We start from the raw sequence: 25,843 nt of genomic DNA on the forward strand, positions 1-25,843 counted from the left end.
ATCTCATTTCTTCACAATAAGTGCTCCAAGGCCTATTGTCCATCTCCGGAAGAAAAAGAATTTTCATTTTAGATGAGCAAAATGCACCATCTAGTGGCATTTTCAGATTATATTCCCATGGGTTTCTACTTGTGCAATCACAATGTATTATTAAAGTATTGTTAACTTGTATTCAAGTTAGGTTGCTTTTACTCCGATTGAAAATACCACTGCGGACCTAGGGAAGCCTATAGAATTGTTTGGAATATTATTTCAAAGTGCAATGGTTTGTTGGCTTTGACTTTGTGGACTTTGACTTTGTTTTGACTTAGTATTTCTGTCTCTTCTGCTCCCTAATTCAGGCATTGCCCATGTATAAATGTCCCTGACATTAACAGCAAAACATGGGTTCTTTTTGCAAAAGGAAGGTTTGACAACCAATTACACTTCACATATCAATTTACATAGCTTAATGGGAGTTGCACAATTTCATGGAAGAATTCTCTCATTAAGGAAAGTGATCTAAAACCCTTTTCAGTGAGAAAATGAACATTCTGTGTGCTTGACAAAAAAAATCTGACTGAATTTACATAGAACATTACTTTACTTATTCAGTGATTCACACTGTGGATGAACACTTTGTGCTGGCTAGGATACATTTCAATAATAACACTATTCAGTCCCCTTGGGAGAGTGACAGTCAAATATCTACTTCATCAGAATATTTAAACTCTGGTGAATAATGCTTCTCCTCACTTAAGTATTCCTTATGAGGTTACATTCCTACTGGAACAAACGGCTGCCCAGGTTCATTAGTATCTTTCACAGAGAACAATGGACTAGTTCATTGTCTCAGAGGTGCTTCGTTTATCCATCAATTCAACACAATGATTAAGGCTGCTTTTTATGCTCTTCATCTTGTTTTCTTGCACTAAGTTCCATAGCACACGTTTACTCCTAAATGTTAGGTTTAGTTACAAAAAGGGATTACAGTCATACCTCGGGTTACAGACGCTTCAGGTTGTGTTTTTTCGGGTTATGGACACGCCAAAACCCGGAAGTACTGGAACGGGTTACTTCCGGGTTTCGGCGGTCACGCATGTGCAGAAGCACTAAATCGCACTTTGCACATGCGCAGAAGTGCCAAATCGCAACCTGTGCGTGCACAGACGTGGCACTGCAGTTGCGAACGCTGCGGGTTGTGATTGTGCCTCCCGCATGGATTATGTTTGCAACCCAAGCGTCCACTGTATTCCTATTGTCAACATGACAGAGTGAGCTCAAGCTTGCCAGAGATGTTAAAAATAATTTAAATTTCTTCGGCTACCTTTGAAGCAAGAGGAGGAACAGGCAAGTAGTAGGTCCTCTGTATAGAGAAGAGAGAGAAATGCTATTGGGTGACAGAGAGAAGGCAGAACTGCTCAAAACTTACTTTGCCTCTGTATTCACCCAAAAGGAAAGCAGCGCCCAACTTAGCGATAACAGAATAAATGATGCAAAGAGGGAGCTGCAGCCCAAGATGAGCTGTGGGGAGACACTGCAGAAAAGGCCAGCTCTCCTGTTGCCAGACTCCAGACCAGGGGTGGTAACTTGAATAAAATATTGGGGAGGGGGGCGGTAAGCCCTGCCTCACAACATTGATCACAAAACATGGTGCTCACAGACTATTTGAATGGCAATGCCCATGAACTCTTGTGGAGGAGGCACACAAAGATAATAGAATCCTAGAGTTGGAAGATCTAGTCCAACCCCATGCAATGCAGGAATCCCAGCTAAAGCATCCATGACAGACGGCCACCCAACCTCTGCTTAGAAACCTCCATGGAAGGAGAGTCCATGGAAGGAGACTCTCACCTCTTGTGAGAGTCTATTCTGCTGCCGAACAGCTCTTACTGTCAGAAAGTTTTTCCTGATGTTTAGTCGGAATCTCCTTTCTTGTAAATTGAAGCCCTTGAGTCCTACCCTCCAGAACAGGAGAAAACAGAAGAGCCTCAGATGATCATCGCAGGGTCCAGGTTAGTTCATGTGGAGAGAGGAGGTCCTTGAGGTATTGCGGTCCTGAGCTGTTTAAGGCTTTATAGGTTAAAACCAGCACTTTGAATTGAGCCCAGAAACTAATCAGCAGCCATAGCAATCAGGCCAGGATGGGTGCAAAATGCACTGGCGTAGCCCAGGGGAGCACCTGCCCACCACCCCAATCAAGTAATGATAATCTTCAGTGCCAGATTTACGTATAAGCTAAACAAGCTATAGCTTAGGGCCCCCCTCTCTTGGGGACCCCCAAAAAATTTAAATGGGAAAAAACTGGTTGTACATTTACAAAATATAAGATGAAAACAAATAAAATAAAAAAAACGCTACATACAGCCATAGCTGTCAAGTGTCCCTTATTTGGCGGGACAGTCCCTTATCCTAGTGCCATGTCCCGCTGCTGTCCCTTATTGATGAGGCTTCGTTTGGCTGCTGGCTGGGCTTTCTGCCTTTGGCTCGGAAGGGCTCAGAAGTTGAACATACCTGTGCCCGGAAAATCCCTTATTTTGGCTGCTGATCCCTTATTTTCGAGGCTGCTGGTCCCTTATTTTCAAATCTGTAAGTTGACAGCAGCGTTTTGTGTTGTGTATGCTTCTACTAATGGGCCCCGCCTGCTAGCTTGCTCCCTAAAATATCACTGGCTTGCTCATTTCTATATATAGGGTGCCTACATTCTGCTATTTATAATTATTAGTAGTTTGCATCATATATTTACACCTGTTATTACATGTTATAGCAAGTTTCTAGAAACCAGATTATGAGTCTTTGTAAATTGTGTTTCTAAAGGAACTTTTGTTATTGCCAAATGCCAATGTGTTTGCATTATTTCGTTATGAATAAAAAATCACTGTAAGTTATGTTTTATTTGAAGGGCAATGGCAATGCCCTTCTTCTTGATTGTATTTCAGTTCAAGAATTACTTTGATAAAATACATATTTTGTTATGTTCAAATGGCTTTAGGTCCTATTAGGTCCATAAATGACCATATAGCATATATTCAACACAAAAACCAGCGACAATTTGTTGTTGACAAAGTACAGCTGGACATATAAAGGGCCCATTACCTTCAGTAGCTTAGGGCCTCATCAAACCTAAACCCAGCCCTGCCCAGGGGAGTACCTGCCCGCCCACCCCAATCAGCTAAGAAGCTGCAAACCGGCTGCACCCCGTTTCCTCCTACAGAGCAGCTGTTCCAGCGCCAACAGCTCCTCCCCGCTGCCCTTTCCGGGCTCTACTATTTCTCTATCCTGAAAGCGGGGAGGAGCCTGCAGCTCGGAAGGAGATGCCGCAACAGCCTCCTCGCGCCGCGTAAGCTCCTCCCTCCCTCCCTCGCGCCAGCCGCGGAGCGATCCGGAGCCCCTCCCTTTCCCCATCCCATCCATTGCTCGGCGCTCGGCACCCCCAGCCCTCTCCCTGCCGCACGGCCACCGCCTCGGCGGAGAGCCGCCCCTCCCACCCGCGCCATCGCTGCCTCGGCGCTCGCCCAGCTGCCGCCCGCGTGAGGAGGAGGCCCCCCTCTCCCCTCAGGTCAGTCGGGGCGGGATTCGGCCCTTCAGGTGCCGTCACTGAGGCCGCCTCCTCCTCGGGCGGGGAGGGAAACCGCCGCTGCCGCCCCTGCCCCTGGCGCAGGTGTCAGGTGGCCTCCTCCGTCCCACTTGGGGGGATGTCGCGGGGGGTCTCTGCGGTACCGGGGTGGGTCAGGCGAGGCGGCTCCCGGGGTTGTGTGTGTGTGTGGAGACGTCGCTTTGGGTCCCCCCCTCGCCCTCCCTTCCCATACAGTAGTTCTCGTCCATATTCTTGGGGTTGCCTCTTCATGGGGAGCGGCGGGTGTGTTTGTTTGGGGGGGGAAGACGCCCCCCCTCCTCCAGCAAGGCCAGCAGCTGGAGTTCCTCCTCAGGATGTCGATAAGGATTTCGGTCGCCCCCCCCCAACTGCCAAAAGCAGCGAGCCCCTCTTTCCTGCCCCGCGTTGGCTCCTTTCCACTCGTTGTTTTTTTTTTAACGTCTGGGGTTAGATAAGAGGGACGCTGGTTGGTCCCAAGGGATGCCGCTCCTTTCCCTGACAGGTTGGCATGTGTGTGTTCGCCTTTCACAGCTGTGTGATGCGAAGAGATTAAGGAGATTAAAAACCAAACCACCCCAACCTCTTTCTGCATCACCTGTCAGGCAGCTGTTGTTGCCTGTGCAGGAATCCTGCTTGAACAAAAGGAAGCCTTCCCGCCTGCTGTTTCTGAGAGGTGCCTGGGCCAGCTGTGTGGGTGTGCGGCCTGATTCGCATGCCCAAACCAGGAGGGAACAGCATCTCGGGCCTCGCCTACAAGGAGCAGGTTTGAGGTGGTGGCGCGCCAAGGTGGAATGCACCACTTCAGTTTGAGGGTGAAGGATTGGATTTTTGGATGCTCCCCGGTGGGAAAAGGCCCTTCCTAATAGAAGACCAATCTAGCAAGCAAAGGGTTGTCCTAAAACCTTTTCCCTGATGTGATGGATTTCTGTTTACAGGGAGTCTTTTTAAACCGACCATTTGCCTGCAGTCCAAAGTGGTACAGGCTATTTATTATACTGCAGGTGTAGACTCAACCCTTTCTCTTTTGTTCTGATGATTTGTATGGGGGAAGTAATTGGGAGATTCCAACTGGCTTGTAACAAACATGTCACAGGGGGCTGGATTATAACAATGATCTGAAGAAAATGGAGTGTGCGCCGTGATTTGTGTGATAGCCCAATTACACAGAATGCTAAGTTGATGAGGGAGTCGGGGCGGGATTCGGCGTGTGTTGAAGTATTAATGGATCTCTCCTGGTTGAACTATTCTTGGCTTACAGGCTATGATTCCTTTGAAACAGTGAATTGGTATCTTGCCTTAATATCTAGTTCTGTCAATGTGCATTTTTAATTTTATTTAAATCATTTCTATTCTGCTTTATATTTATTTTTGAAACAATCTTAAAGTGGTGTAAAACTTACCTTAAAACATCAAATAGAACATTTCAAATTAAAACATTGCAAAGTAAAGTCAAGTGCAGAATATACATTTAAAGCAGCATGATTAACAGGAAAACAAAATCTTCCCTTAAATTAAAAAAACCCATTACAAATAAAAAATGCAGTAATACAATAAAACTCCATATATACAGCATCATTAGCAATTAAACAAAATAATTGAAATGAAATCCGCACCTATGCTTCCCCTACCTCAGTAACCACTCACAAGTACATCTATAGCAATTTTCTTTTGCAAGCCTCACTCTGCATTCCTACTAACCATACAGATAACACAGCTAACCCTTAGCCAACCTTTTCTCACCAAGCAAACACCTTGTAGCAGATTATACCTTTTTATGTTGAGCTAATCAAACCTGGATGTTCCTTATACCACCCTGGTTTTTTCTCCACCATATTCCTTTTCTTGTGTTCAACACATGTAGAGAGAAGCATGATGAAAGAGGATGTGGGGCTGTTTGTTTAGCCTTGTCTCAAAGTCATACTGCTGTTCTGCCCCCACTGCTGCCACATTGAGCATAACCTCTACTCCATGGGTGCAATAAGGCTGTCATTCTGTCATTTCTGCGTGCCAGATGGAACAATCTCCCTTCTCTTCCCCTTGCATGCTGTTCTTGGAGTTCTCCCATCCACAGCACATTTGGTGAGGGACCAGGAAGAGAGAGAGGAAGGTCTCATTGTGCTAGTGGGTGGGTTGCTGGGGTGAAGGATGACTTAAGCACAGCCCAAATTTACAGAGTAGGAATATGTTTATTGATAAAGCAGTCAAATATTGTGCAAATACTTTGCTTTGGAGAACAACCGATAAGCTTGTACACAGCCCACCCCCTTCTTCCTCTCCTTTGCATTCCTTTCCTTTTGCACTTGCCAATCTTCCCCACCCTAACTGCCTTGTTTGTCTTGTCTAGTTAATGGCCTGGATGGAGCAGTTCAAAAGTGCTGAATGTTTACTAGACAAGACAAAATGTTAACCTCATCCCAAACATGTTTGAGGAGGCTCACTTGGCTTATACACATGGGTTTCTTTTAATTGGCTTCCCCATCCTGCCCCATGCTTCACATTTTATCTAAGGGAAGCAAAGTTCTGGCAAAAATGTGTGTGTATTGCCTTCATATTTCAGAGTCATTTAGGCTGTGTACACTTGAGAGAAAATTTCATTGAACTCAATGGGAATTTCTTCTCAGTTAAAGCTCCTACATACAACACATGCACACAGGATTATAATGTAAAGTTTTAGGAAGGTTTAGGCTGGTCACACAGGATTTCAGTGAGCCTCCTAAAAGCCCCCATAAAGGTTGCTGTTAAAAACTGGTTAATGGATTCAAGGCCACAAACAAAAAGAAGGAAGCAATTGAAAAACAAAACAAACAGGAAAACCAATATCCAGAAGCCAACAGTATCAATGCCCAACACATTGCTGCCCATTTTGCTTTCCAGTGATTTCTGAAAATGTTTTTGAACTCTCCCAAGTAAACAGAAAACCTCCCAGGAAAGCCTATTTGGGCTGAAACACATTGGGTGTTAACAAAAAAGTGCATTAATCTTGAGATAGCTCTTCCTTTTTTGTCTTGATTCAAAATAATAAAAGGAGACATGAAATAAAATTCCATGGGTTGTATCCAGCAAATAGAATGAGGTCCTCCTGTGCAATTTAACTTCCACTTCCTCCCCCCCCCCAATGTAAGTCCACACACCCAAAACAGCTCAGGGTTTTAGCCCAACTCTCAAGCAGATTTGGGCATAGGGGGAGGAGAAAGGAATTGTAATTGTGCAAGCAGCAGTTCTTCTGCTCATGCAATGACTTAGCTGGATTCAACTCCATAGCAGCAGCTTGCTTGGTCTACTAAAGAAAAAAGTGTACCATTAAAGGATTACTAAAAGATCTCTTGGTTCATATGTATTATGATAGGTTTTATATGAGGATTAGTTTTTTTTAAATTGTGGACGTTGATAATTTGAAAGAGACAAGATTTGCATTTTGAATGCAATATACTCTACATTAGGCTTGTTTAATAGACTTAGATGGAATTTTCACTTCATAAGGTATTTCTAGAGCATCCTAATTACTGCCAGTGTTTATTAATTTTTTAAGCTGACATACTTATCAAATGCACATGACTTATTTATTTATTTATGAAATGGATATGATACATGGTGATTTTTATTTACGTTACCATTGGGTGTATATGCTAAATTTATAAATAAAGGATGTACATAAGACTTAATAAAATATTAGAGAAAGTTACTGAGTTAAACAGGTCATCTTATTTAAAACTGTTCCTGGATCTCTTTCAGGGCAATGTTTTGCACAAGCAACAGGAGCGAAAGCTACTTTCTTGCTATTAGCCTACTTCTCTAGTGATGAATGGCACGCCATTGTTCCACTGCTGCTGAGACCTGGAGTGTGTCAGTATCTTTGGAGTCCTTGGACCACTATGGCAACAAGCTACACACCTCCATTTGATGACCCCGGGGAGGTGAGGGAGGGTTTTCTATGCCCCCTTTGTCTGAAGGATCTGCAATCGTTTTATCAGCTTCAGTCTCATTATGAAGAAGAACATTCAAGTGAAGACAAAGATGTTAAAGGACAACTTAAAAGTAAGGAAGGCAGTAGCTGCTGACTGTTATGATGTAAAATATAACTATCCACCATATTTATCATTTGGCTTGCATAATTAGTAATATATTTTCTCAGAAAATATTATATGTAGAAGTGTATGTGTTTCTGAGTTACACAAAATTTCATTAGGAAGAATAGAAATGCAAATAATGTTCAGTTATACAAAGTAGAAAGTTGGTTACAAATGCAGAATTTTCATTCATTTCTGATAGCACAACTGTCTTTAGGCCATGAAAACCTGATACAGGGTTACAAAATCTTGAAATGTTTTAGCTATTCAAAACTTTGGAGAACCTTTCCTTTATTAAAAGAATTTAATTAACATTTACTAAGGATTAAATACATCTTGATGTCATAATTTGGATTTGATTTTAGTGTACAATTCCTTATGGAAGGCCTTACAGCACAATATTATTATGGTCTTGCTGGTGTTAGCAGCTGTTACACTTACTTAGGAAAAAAGTGTACCTTAAGGGTTTGCACATATTTCTGCCCCCAAGGACATATACACAGCCATATTGCTTCTAGTTCAGGAGTACTCCTGACTGTCATAGTGATTTTGCCGTATCCACCTTTGGTCAAAGATGCTTTCAAACACTGAGAGTGTCTTTTGGGAATGGCATGGGAACTAGAGCTTAGCAGTCGTACCATTTCAGCCATTGAATATACAAATTAGTAGCAAGAGCTGAATAATAGCTTAAGCTATAAAAATACAAAAGAAATGTAATGTGTTCAATCACTAATTATGGGGTACTTTTTCCTGTTTAAATAGCCAAGAACTCTGTAGTCAGTTCACAGTGAATTGTAAAAGCAAGCAGTTGTGTTGAAGTGCTAATTGTTGTTACACTTGTTACAAATTGTTTCCCAGTTCTTTGAAGGGTTATTAAATGCGTCATTGTTCTACCTTTATAAAGTGCTCTTGTATTTTACTTTGTCTGGTGTTCTGTTTCACAAATTGCTTTCCAAATTAAGGCTGTCTCCGGATACAGAACATTCCTTTGAGGTGCCAATAATTGGACTGACTAACTAGCACATTTGTATTCTCGTCAGGTTGAGCCAGGTAGAAGTATTTTATTGGGATTGTATTCTTATGTGAAGCATTTACACAGGTCTTCTCACCTTCAGGACTTCCCCCCACCAAACTTGTAATTGCATTCCTCTGAGAAGGTAAAACATGATTCTGGTGTTCAACAGATGCAGGAGGTAGGAGGCAGAATGGTCAATTATATTGCTCAAAGTCCTAGAGGCAAATACCTCAAGGAGGTTTGGAAGAAGATGGGTAACTCTTACAAGGATGCTTAAATAAGTGTTTGTGTGTGTGTGTGTAATATGTAACATTTGATCTTCTTTCAGATCTGGTCCAAAAAGCTAAAAAAGCAAAGAATAAATTGTTGAAACGAGAAGATGACCGAACTGATGGAGGGCCTCAGGAACGATATGAGTCTTACAGCTATGGTGGAGTGGATCCATATATGTGGGAGCCCCAAGAATTAGGTAAACGGTCAAGAATGATGCAAATAATGCACAACTTGTTGTCAGGAATTAATAGATCTTTTAAATAGAAGATATACATGAAACACTAGGGCCACAATCCAGGGCAAAACTATACACACACTTAAGCTCTATTGCTTAATTGCTTGCTTTGTTCTTAAACATTTTTGCTTAGTTTTGTATTTGATTGAGACCTAGGATTACATTGCAGTGCAAATAGAAAGTATGTAATAGTGTTGTGCATTGATTGTTTTAATGTAAGAAGCTGCACCATGACTGCAAGAACTTGTGGCATGCTAGTATGTGAAAAAAAAAATTTTTTAGTAAGTTGGGCTTGACCAGTAATTGAGAGATGGAGACTGTAATCCTGTACCCACTTACCTTGGAGTAAGCCTGATTGAACTCAGTAGGACTTGTTTCTAACTAAATATGTATGGGATTGTACTCTAGTAGCTTGTAGTAGCCAGGGAATGTTGTTGCTTTTGTCTTCTGAAATCATATAGGCAGAAATAAAGAGTAGTATTTCATCAATAAAGATCACAACAGAATGTAGTTACACATGTACACAGAACACTATGATGAAAGCATCTTTCATTTTTTAACATTTAATTTCAGCCTAAGAGTGAGAGAGGAATAACAACATGTTAAACTGCCTTTTAACTAAGAATATAGAGTTGAATGACTTTGGCAAGTTTTCTAACAGTGTTTCTTACCAGGTGCTACGAAGAGCCATCTTTCTGATTTTAAGAGACACAGAGCAGCCAGAATTGATCACTATGTTGTGGAAGTCAATAAATTAATAATCAGGTTAGAAAAGGTAAATGGGTTACTCTTGCATTTTTCACATAAATGTGTGAAAGTTCATTTTAAACTATATGCTACTACAGTATTGCTTCTGATGTGTGGAGAATAGTTTTCTTTGGTTCACAGTTTCAAGTGAACTGACAAATAGGTGGATTAGAATCCTTTGGATTCCACATGTCTTCAAATATTGCTTGGTTGTAGTCTTGAAACTGCCCTGGTCGCTCTGGTAGAAGACATTTTTGGAAGAGAGATGGCTGGGGAGTGACCCCCGTTTGTTTGCCTTGGTCTCTTTGCAACTTTTGATATTGTTGACCATAGTATCCTTTTGAAGTAGTTGTGGGAGGTGGGGGATTAGGGACACTGTATTATAGGCATTCAGCTCTGAATTTTGAGGCTTCTTTTTTATTTTTTCCTTCTCTGTTAGAAGGACAATAACATCTGCCCAATACCAAGATAAGTGACGTAAAGGAATGCTCAGGGAAAGATACTGATTTTAGCGAAATAAACTTAGGAAAGCAGACCCTGTAATATTTTTGAGTCCTGTGCTGAACTGTTGTAAAGAGTTCTCTAGTAGCAAACTTGCATTAAGACCTCTGGTTTTAATATTTTTACAGCTTACATCCTTTGACCGAACCAATACAGATTCTGCAAAGATAAGAGGTAGGTGCAAGCATGTTCGACCTTTGCTAATTTGGATTTCATTAGCCTGGAGAAGAGGAGGTAGCCTGGAGAAGAGGAGGTTAAGGGGTGATATGATAGCCATGTTCAAATATATAAAAGGATGTCACATAGAGGAGGGAGAAAGGTTGTTTTCTGCTGCTCCAGAGAAGCAGACACGGAGCAATGGATCCAAACTACAAGAAAGAAGATTCCACCTAAACATTAGGAAGAACTTGCTGACAGTAAGAGCTGTTCGACAGTGGAATTTGCTGCCAAGGAGTGTGGTGGAGTCTCCTTCTTTGGAGGTCTTTAAGCAGAGGCTTGACAACCATATGTCAGGAGTGCTCTGATGGTGTTTCCTGCTTGGCAGGGGGTTGGACTCGATGGCCCTTGTGGTCTCTTCCAACTCTATGATTCTATGATTCTAGTGATGTTCAATAGATTTTCTCATTCTATTCCAGCAATAGAGAAGTCTGTTGTGCCTTGGGTTAATGATCAGGATGTGCCATTTTGTCCCGACTGTGGTAACAAGTTCAGCATAAGGAACAGACGTCACCACTGCCGCCTTTGTGGGTCTATCATGTGCAAGAAATGCATGGAACTGGTCAGCCTCCCGTTTGCAAGTGAGTACAGTGGTATAGATGTCTTGGACCCATGTCTCTGATGCTGGAACTAACTTTCTCAGGTTGGGGGGGGGGTCTGTGGAGCTGAGAAGCATGGGGGGGCAAGGCCCACTCAGCACCAGCTTCAGGCAGGTAGGGATGGTTGTAGGGGGTTTTCTGGAAATCCTGGATTTACAGTTTTTTTTAATAAATGGCTATCTAGAACATAAACATCACTTAAGGGCTCTAAAGGCTAAAGATGGTGATGTGGGGGTCCTGATTTAGTTCTTTCTAGCAACTATGCTATAAAATTGGCACTTGATATTTCCTTTTTATGATGAGTTACTGGAGTTGAGCTGAACTGAATTTTTGAACCCATATTCAAGACCAGCGTTCTGTTGGTTGGACCGTTGGCTTGTGACCATTGTATCTTCTGGATTTATCATTCCAGGCAAACTCACCACTGCTAGCAAGGAAGCCTTGGCCTCTCATACTAGCCCAAACTGCTCACCCAACAGCATTCAGGGCTCTCGCCGTGGCAGCATCAGTAGTGTGAGCAGTGTGAGCTCTGTCTTGGATGAAAAGGATGACGATCGCATCCGCTGTTGTAGACATTGTAAAGACACACTGCTGAAAAGAGAGCAACAGATTGATGAGAAAGAGTACACACCAGACATCGTGAAACTTTATGAGGTAAAATGACACTAAATAAACAGGAACTGGAAGTGAAGTGGGATTTTCCAGTTATCAATAACTTAAGCAGTATTATTACTATTAGTATTATTGTACAATATACTAGGTGCTCTTCACCTTAAAAACAAGATAGGCCTGTTCCAATGACATGTAACTTCCAGCTAAATACTTCTAAGGAATAGGAAAGAGGAACTAAGTTTAACTTTATAGTTTTAAAGAAAGTTTTAACCTGGTATTTTTAAGTGGGTTTCTTTTAAAGTTGGGTTGGCTGAGAAAAGATGTATAAAAATTATACACTGAAACTGTTTGCTCTGATGGAGCCCAGATCCAGTTCTGGTCCTGGCTATTAACGGATACAACTTACTCATCTAAGCATGCCAATAAATTGATTAAAATATTCCAGTTGCCTTATAGCCTCAGCGTAAACTGGTTTTGTAACTTTTCAGATGATAGACCAGTTATTGACAATATTACCTTAACAGAGGTGCAATCTGAACCATGTTTACTTGTAAGTAAGTCCTACTGAATTCAGTGGATCTTACTTCCAGGTAAGTGGGCTAAAATTGCAGTCTTAGAGAGCTTAATTAAAAAGGTAAAGGGACCCCTGACCATTAGGTCCAGTCGTGGCCTACTCTGGGGTTGCGGCGCTCATCTTGCTTTATTGGCTGAGGGAGCCGGCGTACAGCTTCCAGGTCATGTGGCCAGCATGACTAAGCCGCTTCTGGCGAACCAGAGCAGCGCACGGAAACACCGTTTACCTTCCCGCCGGAGCGGTACCTATTTATCTACTTGCACTTTGACGTGCTTTCAAACTGCTTTCGAAACTGAGCTTAATTAGAAATGGTTTTAAAATCTGGAGTTCCACATTTAAAGTCTGAGACCTGGTCTCCCGAAAGAATATATCTTGATTCTCTGGATAGCAACTACTACCAAATATTAAGTTGTTACACACAGAGGACAGGAAAAATTGAAGGCATGTGAAGCAATTGTGTATCTGATTTGTTGCTATAAATAACTTTATTTTAATCTATTAATTTTATTGGTTAAAAAAGAAACTCCGACTTTGCATGGAAAAGGTTGACCAGAAGGCCCCAGAATACATAAAGATGGCGGAATCATTAAAGTAAGCCTATTCATTATTAATAAATATGTCTTTAATATTTAATGTTCAAGAAGAAAGAAGCTTGTTTCTTTCTTGAAGAAAGAAGGACACACACATCATTAAAGCCTGGTTGTAGTTTCATATTAATGGCTGGATGTAAAGAAAAAGGAAATTGTGAGGGATGGGAGGATGCTTGTGGGCATGATGCATAAGCTCCAGTCAGCAGATTAGAAAAATCAATATTCTTTTATTCCCCTCCACATTATGCTCAAGATGCATTCTAAAGAATTCTGGCAAACTTGAAAGCTAGCTTGCTACTTCGGTCTTGATAAAGTTATTACCCTACTATTGCTTTCACCCCCCCCCCACCGCAATGGATCAGATTGGTTACCTAGAATTTTTGTCATATTAACAGACTATGACCCAACACAGACATCACTTCCAGATTCTGTGAAGTCCTTCTGAGGTTATTTTTAACCTCACCAGCTTTGTGTGGTGCATACACAAATGTATTGTCTGAATTTGCCCTTATCCTGTGCTCCTACTTTTTCTCTGTGCTAAACTGACTTTTTCGTTTTACAATTTTACATTGGAAACCACCCTGTGATCCTTGGATGAAGGATAGAAATTTAATAAATAAAATAAAATTCAGTGCAAAGCCCAGTGCTCAATAGTTTGATCTGAGATGGGACCAGTAACAGGTCTTTTAACATGAGAACTTGTTCACTTGCAAGTTATTCATCACACAAAACTGATATGTAAAATTGTTGTTGTGTAAGCAATTTTTACATTATCCAAAAGTATGAACTGTCCTTCAGATAATAAATGTAAAAAAGTATTGTTAATGCTTCCTGTGTTAGCACTGTCAGAGGAATATTTCCACATTTCTGAGTTAGTAAAGATGCTACATAGGGTTTTTCTCTCTGTGCTTTAACTTTGTTGTTTTTGTAAAGTATGTTTGTGTGTGTGTTGGATGTTGTGAAACTCGATGGTATCGGCAGGCCTGAGCAATCTTGCTTGCTATCATATAAGTGTCTGCACATGCAACATTGCCTTTGTTACCCCCAAAGAAGAGCCTTTGAAATAAATCTGTCCCAAGCTTCTGAGGTTTCATCTTCTTGCTAACTATGAACAACACATTTTCAACTTCTTGTGCTTAAAGTGTCATACCTAGAAAGTGCCACCTTGGCAAGCTTTTAACGTAGGGCCTTGGCTCAGTTTTGATGATGGAACTCTGCCTCGTTTCTAAACACATTTGCTGAAACTGGTGCACTGGTGTAGGCTTCAGCAAAATCACTTGCCAAGGTAATTGTGGTAAAAATGCATGTTTTCTTCCAGTGTTGGGGAGACAACTTACAGTCTGGAACATGCTAACGGTCTTAGGATGGAGGTGCAAAAAATGTATGAGTTAATAGATGCTCTAAGGTAAGTGACGGAACTCAAAAGAGGGGATTTCTGCATTTGTATTTTGATTTTTGTGCTTAATCTTTTTATATTGTTGCAGACTGCCTTGAAATCAATTTTGAAGGTGGTGGTGTATAAGTAAATTAATATGAATTGCCTTAGACCAAGCATACTTAAAGACAAAAAAATTCAGTCAATAAATTTTGAATGTAGTTTGTATTGTGATCTTAGTTGGGAAATATATGGCTCAAAGACTTAGTACGTTTTAATCAGTCAGTGCCCAAAAGAAGTAAAACTGATTTGATTGGGCTACTTTGGAAAACGCTTCAGTGTGCATTTTTTTCTGTGCGTGCGCATGACAATACAGTCCCGTTGTTGGAGAGTTCATGAATGTCAGTGACAAAATACTGTGATGAAGTGTGTACTGCAAGCAATGCTAATCTGTCCATTTAAAAAAAGTTACCAACAATTTATATTATTGTAACTGGGACAACATAATTAGGAAGACTATTTCATATGCCTACATATTGCTCATAGTTGACTGTTAAGTTCGTATTGCTGATACACTTGTGGTTTTTGGGTTCAGCAAGAAGATTTTGACTCTGGGACTGAATGAAGAACCACAACCTCATCCCCGAACATTGCAGCTTCAGAGAATGATCAGATATTCAGCCACACTTTTTGTTCAGGTAGGTCATCTAGGAGGGAGGAGTAGCTCTTAGGTATACAGGACACAATATGACATACAAATGTTGCAGATAAATATTTTCAGGATGGTCTAAGTTAGGGGTGGGAAACTTAAGGCTTGGAGGCCAAATGCCTCTCTCTGTGGCCTTTAGAGTCTCACCAGGCTGCACTCTTTACCAGCCTTGTTCCACATTCTTAAGTTCTGTTGCTCTACTGGAATGTATTCTTTAACTTTGATAATTCCTTTTGCTTACCAGGATAGAGATAATCTTGCTTGCTTGCCAGGCAGCTAGCTTTACTTTTAGCTAACTAAAAGTATTTGAAAGTTACTTGAGTCACAGTGATTGAAACACTGGTACTTTATGTAAGATTGAAGCTGATCTAAACTTCACCCATGTTGCATTTGGGCTTTAGAGAGACACAGACAGACAAACCCGTGACTTAGCCCAATGCATAATTAAGACTGCAATCTTATACACTTGTGCCTGGGAGTAAAGTAGATTTTGCTCTGAGGCTTACTTCTGAGTAGACATGCATAGGATTGCACTGTAAGCCTCACAGCTCAGTGACCCAAATCAGTGATAGTAGATAGTCTTTATCGTCTTCTTTGACTGCTCCAATTTTTAACAGATGAGCCAGGATCCACATTCCATCTAGCATGTGCAAAGGAGAAGCCACACTTCCTAGTGAAAAGTTGCTTTTGGTGCTGCCTGGGAGCACATATACTGGGAAGGGGCTGCCCCACCCCGGGCTCAGTGGTAGCAGGAACCCCAGAATTAAGCAGAAGTGTAATATGTCATTCTTTTCCTCTTGCCTCTTAGCTGACACACCACTGTGTTAATATTGACTTGTAAGTCACATTGGGGATTTTTTAGGTTGAAAGGTGATTTTTTTAATTTTTTATTTTACAAAAGCAAGCTAAGATAATTAGGAGCTTCACTCCAGGTGCCTCTACCCTAAGAGATTTGGTGGGTGTAAGAGGCAGAGCTCCTTTACAATATCCTCCCCAGATACCTTTTTTCTGGTGCTTAAGCTTTTGTCTTTTAGGTGTCAGATACTATTATATTTTTAAAAACTTTTTAGCTGAGTTGATTTATTAATTTCAATGCTTTTGGTCCAGAGATGGGCTGAATGAGTGGAAAAGTTGCATGGGAGACAGCCCTGCTGAATTCCTCCAAATTTCACATCATGCTGCTGACCCCACCCGCACCCCATCCTGTACCATCCCAGAAGCCCCTCAATGTTCAGAAGCAGCCTTTTTTGCAGGGGGGGGAGCACAGGGAGCTGTAGTGCATAGGGGAGCCAGGTATGCCCTGTTTCCTGAAAAGAATTCCACTTGACTTGTTTTTGAACCAACTTCTTGTATTGTAAGCTGCCTTGACCATATTTGAAGGTAAAGGTAAAGGTAAAGGGACTCCTGACCATTAGGTCCAGTCGTGACTGACTCTGGGGTTGCGGCGCTCATCTCGCTTTATTGGCCAAGGGAGCCGGCATACAGCTTCCATGTCATGTGGCCAGCATGACTAAGCCGCTTCTGGCGAACCAGAGCAGTGCACAGAAATGCCGTTTACCTTCCTGCCGGAGCGGTACCTATTTATCTACTTGCACTTTGACGTGCTTTCAAACTGCTAGGTTGGCAGGAGCAGGGACCGAGGAATGGGAGCTCACCCCATTGCGGGGATTCGAACCGCTAACCTTCTGATCAGCAAGTCCTAGGCTCTGTGGTTTAAGCCACAGCGCCACCCGCGTCCCACTCATATTTGATGGAGAAATGTTTAATTTGCCCCCCCAACCCCCCCAAAACAAATGTAAGTATAACTATGATATGTGTTTTGTGCAGCTTCCTGTTTCTGAATAAATTTGAGCGCTTGATAGTCCATCCCTTTTTAAAAAACAATATTTTGAAAACATTTCCTCAGGAAAAATTGCTTGGTCTGATGTCATTACCAACCCTGGAGCAATATGAAGAATTGAAAGAGAAAAGGAAACAAGAACTGGACAGAAAACTTCAGATGGAGAGACAGGTGAATATTTCAGTCAGTACTGAGACACCTTTCTAAGAGTTGTTTTATATCTGTATGTCGATTAAAACTAGTGGCTCTTTAATATCCTGTTGAAAGTCTTGTATGCCATGTTCAATGAAAAAAGTGGGGCATACTTCTATATAATGCAAATAGGAGCAAACGAATACAACTAATCCTTTGCAACTTAAGATGTTATTTCCACACCTGCTTTATTTATTGGTTTGTTTGTTTACTTGTGATTAGGCAACACTTGAAACGCAGAGACGAATGGAGAAGCACATGGACTATGCTTCCAGATCTTTGGTAGCATCTAACGGTGAGGTGTCCCGGCCAAAACGGGTTGCAGTAAAGAAAGCTGAAGGTTGGCTGCCCACTGCGAATTTATCTCGCCAGCAGGAACTCACAGACCCACTTCTGCAGCAGATTGACAATATAACATCCTTTATTAAACAAGCCAAAGAAGCAAATCGTCTCGATGAGGTCCAGATGTTGCAGGAAAACCTGCGACAACTTCAGGATGAATATGATCAACAGCAAACTGACAGAGCCATTGAGCTTTCTAGAAGGCAAGCCGAGATGGAGGAGATGGAGAGAGAACAATTGCAGATCCTTTGTGAAAAGGAATGGGAGAGGGAACATAAAAAACGAATGTCTCAGCACTCACGGACACGTTCCCTGGATTTCAGAGATGTGAAGCACAGTAAGTTAGAGATTGGGAAGGAGAGCATAAACCAAATAGCACAGGCTTTGGACCTTGATACTACTCAGAATACAAGTAACCCAGCCTCTAAAGCATCTTCACCATGTGGTGGTGACAAGCTCCAAGCACAAGAGAGCCCAGTCTTTCCCGGGCAATTTCTAGAGATCCAAGAGCATGACAGCGTAATGGAGCAAAATAAAAATGTTCCCATAAACCCTTTTGAAGATGAGCCAGTAATTAGCACTCTAAAGAGGGAACCCAATAATCCCTTTGCTGAAGATTCCTCCACAGTGGCTCCCTTGCCCACCCAAACCTTGCACAGTAATAAAAAAGAATATAACCCATTTGAAGATGACGAGGATTGTCATCAAGCAAATGGAGTAGCTGTCAGTGCTCCGAATCCCTTTAAAGATGCTGTTGGAAATCCATTTCGTGTGCTCACAGCTCGTCAGGAATCTGGAAATCCATTTGAGGAAATGTCTTCCTCCACGAATCCTTTTGAAGAGGATGATGATAATGAAGTGTCAAGGGAAGACATCATAGAAGAGGAGCTACTGCTCCAACAGATAGATAATATAAAAGCTTATATTTTTGATGCCAAACATAGCGGGCGGATGGATGAGGTTGAGGTGCTGACTGAGAATTTGAAAGAACTGAAACGCACACTAGCAAAACAGAAGGAGAAATCCAGCTAGTTGCTGTTTCCATGCACATACAACTTTACAGTTCTCTGACTGTCCCAGAGGCAAAGGCGGGTAGGTGGAATTAAAATGCAAGAGGGAATTTTGGGATTGACTCCAATTGTCTGCACTTTGGTGTGGGTATTTCCACTATTATTCAGACTTTGCTAATACTGTCCACACTGTTATGATTTTGTAATAACCTAAAACTGTGTCACGGAACATTTACAAATCTAAAATGTATCACAACCAGTTTTTATCACAACCCTAACCTCTTAACATTGTCATGCTTCTTGGCATTCCTTTTATTTCAGATGTAAACTCTGTAGGCTAATACGGAAATGGATGCTTTAAGGTGCAGGAAAATACAATCCTTCCCTCTGTGTTTGGTTGTTGCAGTATTACAGACTGGCCTTCTAAAGCTGGCTTTTCCACTAATAAGGGATCCAGAGTGTCTGGTAAATTCTGTGTCAAGCATGAAATAAGATGGTGCCTTTAGCAAATGTGTGTAACTGCCATATATGCTAAGGGCAAGTGTTAAAAAGCAGGTTGCTGAGATGCAGTGTGACCTGCACAGTACCAAGGCCAATGATCTGACTGTGCAATACAAAAGATAATATAAAGGGATTTTAAAGTAGATTTGGGTAGATGTGATGTTATAGAAATAATATCTGTTTTAGAAAATGTAAACCCCAATGAACTTCTGTTCCCTCCATCACCTGTTTTTCAGGGCTTTTTTTATTTTAATAGCTTTCTCTAGCGAACCCTGGGAACAGCACCTTTTGTTGAGGGCGCTGATTTTTCTTGTTGCTTTCTCTCAAAAGTTGCAATTCTCAAAATTCCCTGGCTAGCGGAAATGCTATGACTGTTAAAATGATAACTGCAGCATATGCATGCAAAGTGTGTGTGGTGGGGGAGAAAGCACCAGTTATATACTATAAGGGAGGAAGTCTGATTTCAATGGAAAAGCAAACTGTTAGCCAACTATGATCTGATCATGTGAAGATGGCCTTCCCTCAGTTTTTAAACAACACCTAGCTACCTCTCTCAAGGTTTGACACCTGTTTTGAATATAAAATATACTGTTCCCTTTATAAATTCAGAATGGGATCATGGTGTGTGCTCCAGGAGAGCACAAAGCTCAGATGTTTGGGAGCTGAATCTACCAGCCATTGTTGCTGTGTAGTTTCTATTACTGCTGTGGAGGGTCTGTGCAAGCCCATACCCTGTCAAACTAGAAGCTGTGAAGCAGCATAGCTTGGGATTGGGTGGTTAATTTTTCCATATAAAAAACTGGTTAATTATGTCCTTTGGATATTTCTTTACTCACTGGATATTTCCAGTTCAAAATATGAACTGGAATTTTTGAGGAAAGTATAAAAATAATTGTATGTAACTGAAGGGCTATCAAACAATTTCTGGTTTCAGTTCTGCTGAATGAACATGATTTGGTCGCATTTGATTATTTTTTTAAGAATGAAGAGCAATTTGAATGTCACACATGGGGGCTGACTCCTGAGGATTATTATGGACTTCTAGAAATCAAATTTTGCTTCATTCATGAGTGGGGGGAAAGGCCCAGCAGTTGGGACCTGAGTTAGCTTTGCTGTGTAAAAAAAGGTAGATTTTCACACATTCAAAAGCGTTGGCTTAAATACTACAAACAGAAACAAGGGATTAATCCAGGAGTAGCAAGACACTAATAGCTGGTTCAGGATTTCTAAACCTGAACAGTAATTCAAACTGTTGGGATTCCAGAAAAAAAATGTTTACAGAGATGTGTTGTTACTTGGGGGGTGCTTAATATGGTCAAGAGTTAAAGTAGCACTTTACGGAATCAATTCTATATATCGTCTTTATTTGGGGCATGGCTTTAGGCGATTTAGAAAAAAACCCCATTCCTTCTAGTTTCCCTTTCATTTGATTTTTCTGTCTGCTGGGAGGAATGTGCTCAGTTACAAAACTAATTTAATATACTTAGTATTGACTAAAACTGTTTCAGTGGTAGCTTTGGTGGGGCAGGGTAGGAGGAAAATGATCTCGGCTTCAAAATTAATTTGATTTACAAAGTATTGACTAAAACTATGTCAGCTTGTTTAAAAAGCACTCAGAATTGTGTTGAGCCATCCTGTGGAAACAGACCTGAAGACAGCGCTTAGGGCAAGAGTAGTAAGGGCAGATGACTTAAGAATTTAAGGTCATCTTTTTCTTTTTCCTAATTGGAAATAACTGGGATTGGGCTTGCAGAACAGGTGCACCTAACAAATCTAACAGGACAGGCTAATATCGGGTAACCAGAGATGTGTAGTAAAAAGCAGTAAATAAAGAAATTTATGTATATAGCTAAAGTAAGCAAGCACCACAGCTTTTATGTGACTACCAGCTAAGGAGCAGTGGTTTGTCTAAAACAAAACCATCTATATACTTTATTCTAGGCAGCAAGACACCAGACTTAACTGGAATACTTTGTATATCCCAGCCAAAATGAATATTTCAGTGGCTTTTTTTTTTTACATTTAAAATATGTTTCCTTGTTACATCAATTCTGCCTTGTTTTTAGGTACTCTGTAGTCTAATACTCTTTAAAGACATAGTATTGATGTATTTTTACTAGTAACTATGTTGGTTTGTAGCTTCATGACTGCAAGTCAATGTGAAATGTAACTAGCCTTCTTGATAGGACGGTGATAGGATTGATAGGATTCACATTTTGTCAGCCTTCCATTTGTACTACTGAATTTACACTATGAAACAGAACAAAACCATGCCATTGTGAGAATTAACATTAAAGACATCCGTTTATACACTTGCATGCACTACTCTTAATTTGCAAGCTTTGAAGAAATAAAATAACATATTGGTTTGTATGTGTGATTTTTTTCTCATGTTAAATAAAAGGCTCAAGTCAGTTGCTGCACTCTCAACAGGCCCCTTCCCTTTGAGGTTTCAGCATCTTCTGTGGCCAGTATGTGTATATGGGCCTCACTGGGCTATGGGGAGTCCTCTCCTTAGGATTTCCCCTGAGAACAAAATTAATACTTTTGCAAACTTATGCATGGTGCCATTTTAGCTACATAGCAACAGCAATTATAACTTGAACATTGCAAATAGAGGGAATGGTGTGTAGCATCGCCTGCTTGTAAGTTGGCAACCCACCTCTGAACTGGTTGTTGGCTGAAGATAAAGCTTCTTCGTAATCAACATATTTACATCAGTTTTAAATGATACTTTTTTCTTACACAAACATAAAGTAACAAAATACAGAATGGTTCTTATTTACAAATGGGCCTCTTCATAGTATAGGCGATACATCTACCTATTGAGATTTAGCAAGGAGCTAAGAACAGCCTTAGCCAAAACTGGGGGAGAAATGCAGTAAATTTTAATGCCAAGTTTTCTCAAGGCCCTATGGATTTGAATAGAAAAGACTATATTTTGACTAAACTGCCTCCACCCATTAGCTCTTGTGTTTTTCATATTGGGCAGCTCAACCTATTACCAGCAAAAGTAGTTTGGGGGCTGTTTCAGTTTTGTTACTTCACTCTAAACTTTAATTTCCGTGCCGTGGCAATTTAATTCCTGCCATGTGTACATTACACAAACCTGCCTCATTCATGCTAGTTGGATAGACAGGCAAGGAGAATGACCAGCCCTGAAGTCTAGCTAACCACTGGAGATCTTTTTAGCTACCTTTGTTGCCTGGGACTTTAGCAGGCATTATTCACTCTTTAAAGCATGTATTTGCTTTTATAAACACTAAAAGGTTGTTTCTTTTTAAAGACATCCTGTTTAACCATAAGCATCTCTAGGAAGTCAAACTGGCACACAATATAACCCATACCCTGCCCTTTTCCACTGCTCCTACAGATCTGCAGCATACCCAAAACTTGCACATAATCCAGAGATTTGTTAAATCCAGAGCCTTCACCATTAAGAGCAGCTATCTGAGTGAAGGGGGAGCCTGTCCTCCCAAGACCAGGCACATATCATATAGACAGGATTCTGTATTTGGATGGTTATATGTTACACAAAAAAGCACACGATTCATTAAACCAGGGTTCGACCAAGAGGTGTTCTCCTTTGATTTAAAAACAAATGGCAAACATATATATTCACAATCCAGTCCATCACAAGAACAATTCCAGAATTTATTTAAAAGATTCATCCTTACTTGTTTTAAGTAAGTCCAGATATTTTTGTTACTTAAATGGTAGTTTGTAAAAAGACCAATGTGTTGTCATCAGTGTTAAGATGCCCGCTTTCTTGTCAGTCTGAATGCTTTACTCCTTGCTGTAGAAAGCTGGTTTAGGAAGCAGCACTCTCTTTCATGGCAGTTCTATATTTCCCAGTCATCTCCTTTGGTAATGGCACTTTACCAGGGCAGGGAATTTGGCCTTCAATTTCACACATGCATTCCCGCAAGTGGTACTTTTTGGGGCCAAACGTTGCGGGATGCCGTAGCTTCATTTTCTCTTGTGCTTCTCCCTGCAGTGTTTCCCTACAAAAGAAAAATAAAAAAATTTGGTGTAAGGACAAGAAGTGCTAGACAGTGATCAATGCATTGCAACAATCAAACTAGTTCACACATAATTCTTGAAAGTACAGTTGAGGCACCTGTGTTCCTCCAGATGTTGGGAGTGCAACTCTCTTGACCAAACTGGCTATGGCTATTAGAAGTCCCCAAACCTGGAAAGCCACTGGTTCTTCATCTCCTCTCATGCATTTAATAACAAATTATAATTGTTAACAATGACTTCCTCTATCACAGATGATAGTTTGGTGTTTGACATGCTGCCTCGCTTCATTTCATGTTTTATGTCAAAACTGCTGGGAACACATAACTGCTGTAATAATAGTTCTGTCCTTGAGTGCTTAGGGCTTCTCTCGGTATTAAAGCTGCTCCAAGTCCGCTGTGCTACTCATCTAGCATCACATGGCTGTGTAACCCTAGGACTGTATGAACATTAATCGCTGCTAAGCTTGACTATTCTCTAAGCTCCCCAATATTTGAACATTTTGGGAAGTGCTGCAAAACCTTTATCCGCAATAAGCATCTAATGTAAGCTTGTAATTAGCAGATTACCTGGAACAAGTAAGCATTGCCTCCTGGTGACCAGGCTTTTGTAAATTTAAAGAATGAAGGTGTTTTTTTCCAGCTTTCTCGGGCCATCAAGTGGTGCCCATAAATGACATAAAAATGACATTTATGACAAAGGATATGTGGGCTACATACCAGAAAGCTTATTTTAAGGTGCAGAACTCAAGCCTGCAGGAGGATGGAGTTTTAATAGCATGTTTGTGTGCATTTAAAACATTGCCCTTATCCCAGTCCAATTGAATGGGCTGGACTCAAAAGTTTGGTTCTACAGTCAAAAACAAGCAGAGCCATATATGTATGTGTGCGTGTGTTTTACTTACTCGCTTTTACCAAGAACTTTCTTCACATGTTCTGCGATCTCTTTGTTAGTCTTCTCTTCCACATCAACCAGGACTTGCTCTCCAGTATCTGCAGAGGAGAGATCATGACAGGGTATCTACAGGCAGCTGTCTCAACCAGGATGCTCTGAAGACACTGGAGAGTGGCGCTACCCATTATTTGCCCACCTGTCAGTCTTGGGAAGGTGTTTGCCTAAGCAGAGGGTATTCCAATGCACTTCAACAAAAGCTAAACAAAACCATGCATGTTACTTACCTAAATAGAATTTTAAGAATGGCGATGGTGTCATGTTCTTAAACATCACAATCTGAAGCCAAGGGTTTTTGTACTGAATCTGAGGTATGTTGAAGAACACAAATTTTCTGTGGGAAGAGCAGGAGAAAAGGAAGACAGTGGATGCACTCAGTCTTTTAGAATATGAATTCAGTGAAACTTAGGACTCTTGCCAAAGAAAAGGAGAAAAAGGCAGCTCAGTGTGTGAGAGAGAAAAGGCATCAGATTCAGGAAGCAGAAACCCAAGCTCAGAGGTGGTTTCCCTCACCCTCCAGTATGTCTCATAGCACACATATCTGCATGAGCAATGCCAAAACAGTGGGCATGTTAATCAGTTGCTGAAAAACCAAAATGTCCATGAACACTGAGGAAGAGTAACAAATTTACTGTGGTGTAAATAAAAGCCACAGGGAGCCAATATGATGCAGTGGTTATATTGAGCTAGGATGACAGCCCTGGTTCTAAGCCATGCTCAGCCCTTTGAGGCTTTCGAGATGGAAACTGGCTCAAGTTACTTCAAAGGGTTGTTGTGAAGATAAAATGGAAGGGTGAACTGCATGCACCACATTAAGGTCTTGGAAGGAAAGATGGGCTGTGTGTTATTTTATTCGTTTCATAAAATGTATATACCACTTGATTGTTAAAAAACAACAACCTCAAAGCGGTTCACAGAAAGGAATAACAATAACAACAGCAAGCTGTTACCTCATCTGACTGAATGAGGAAACTGTGCAGTCTCAAAGCAGGCTGAGGAACATTAAAGGTAAAGGACCCCTGACAGTTAAGTCCAGACGCGAACAACTCTGGGGTTGCGGCGCTCATCTCGCTTTACTGGCCAAGGGAGCCAATGTTTGTCCGCAGACAGTTTTCCTGGGTCATGTGGCCAGCATGACAGCCGCTTCTGCTGAAACCAGAGCAGCGCACGGAAATGCCATTTACCTTCCCGCCGGAGTGGTACCTATTTATCTACTTGCACTCTGACGTGCTTTCGAACTGCTAGGTGGGCAGGAGCTGCCCAGAAAGCAGGACTAAATCTAATGAGCTTGAACTACAGGAAGGCAGATTTCAGTTGACCATTGGAAGAAACTTGTTGGTATCAGAGGAGCTAGGCAATGGAGCTAGTTATCTAGGTGGGTGGGTAGACATCTCTGGAGGTCTTCCTTTTCCGGATTTATCCCGCACCGGAGCAGGCAATGGACGAGGATGGTCTGCGCGGGACCAAGTCCAATCCCGTATCTATCGGTTCCCCTATGCCAGGGGGCAGCTCGGCTTGCCTTGGGGCTCCTTCCCCAGCCCCCGAGCGAAGCGCAAAGCGAACGCTTCAGCAGCATGGCGAGCGCGGAGAGATGCGCAACAATCCCTGGGACGGAGGGAGGCTCCTTGCTCGAGGGGTCCCCGCTCACCTGGCTCCTTCGCTGAGAGGCCCCCTCGTGTTGTAGTTCACCGTCATCACCTTCACGGCGTCCTTGAAGATGATGTCGCCCTGGCTCAGGTACTGCAGCGTCCTGCGGATGGGGAAGCGGCCCTTCATCGGCATGGCTGCAGCAGCCGGCAGCCCCGCGCGCACCGCGTAGCCAAAGGCAGCGGCACGAGTCGGCGGCGCAACTTCCTTGCTCCAACCCACCCGGGCGGGAGAGGAAACGGAGCGCCGATCG

General features: G+C 41.7%; 2 protein-coding genes across 7 annotated transcripts; one reads left to right on the plus strand and one right to left on the minus strand.

Annotated features, from left to right (window-relative positions):
• Nucleotides 1-3,392: 3,392 nt before the first annotated feature.
• RBSN (rabenosyn, RAB effector) lies at nt 3,393-21,341 on the plus strand. 6 transcript variants are annotated; one of them, XM_083602707.1, is made up of 12 exons: nt 3,393-3,538; nt 7,307-7,609; nt 8,985-9,125; nt 9,839-9,939; nt 10,541-10,586; nt 11,048-11,209; nt 11,640-11,881; nt 12,934-13,004; nt 14,322-14,408; nt 14,974-15,076; nt 16,994-17,098; nt 17,342-21,341. In XM_083602707.1, the coding sequence occupies exons 2-12, from the start codon at nt 7,447-7,449 to the stop codon at nt 18,491-18,493; spliced, it is 2,373 nt and encodes a 790-aa protein (XP_083458833.1). In that variant the 5' UTR covers nt 3,393-3,538; nt 7,307-7,446; the 3' UTR covers nt 18,494-21,341. The 6 variants fall into 6 exon arrangements, with proteins under 6 accessions (XP_083458833.1, XP_083458837.1, XP_083458834.1 ...); XM_083602711.1 differs by having other exon boundaries at nt 3,412-3,538; nt 10,541-10,630; nt 11,015-11,209; XM_083602708.1 differs by having other exon boundaries at nt 3,485-3,640.
• Nucleotides 21,342-22,605: 1,264 nt separating this feature from the next.
• On the minus strand, nt 22,606-25,843 carry MRPS25 (mitochondrial ribosomal protein S25). The gene is made up of 4 exons (XM_083602748.1): nt 25,592-25,843; nt 24,171-24,277; nt 23,897-23,984; nt 22,606-22,976 (listed from the first exon to the last, which is right to left on the minus strand). The coding sequence occupies exons 1-4, from the start codon at nt 25,723-25,725 to the stop codon at nt 22,784-22,786; spliced, it is 522 nt and encodes a 173-aa protein (XP_083458874.1). The 5' UTR covers nt 25,726-25,843; the 3' UTR covers nt 22,606-22,783.

This window comes from Podarcis filfolensis, assembly GCF_964270895.1.
Source record: "Podarcis filfolensis genome assembly, chromosome: 2".
NCBI classification, from domain to species: domain Eukaryota; kingdom Metazoa; phylum Chordata; class Lepidosauria; order Squamata; family Lacertidae; genus Podarcis; species Podarcis filfolensis.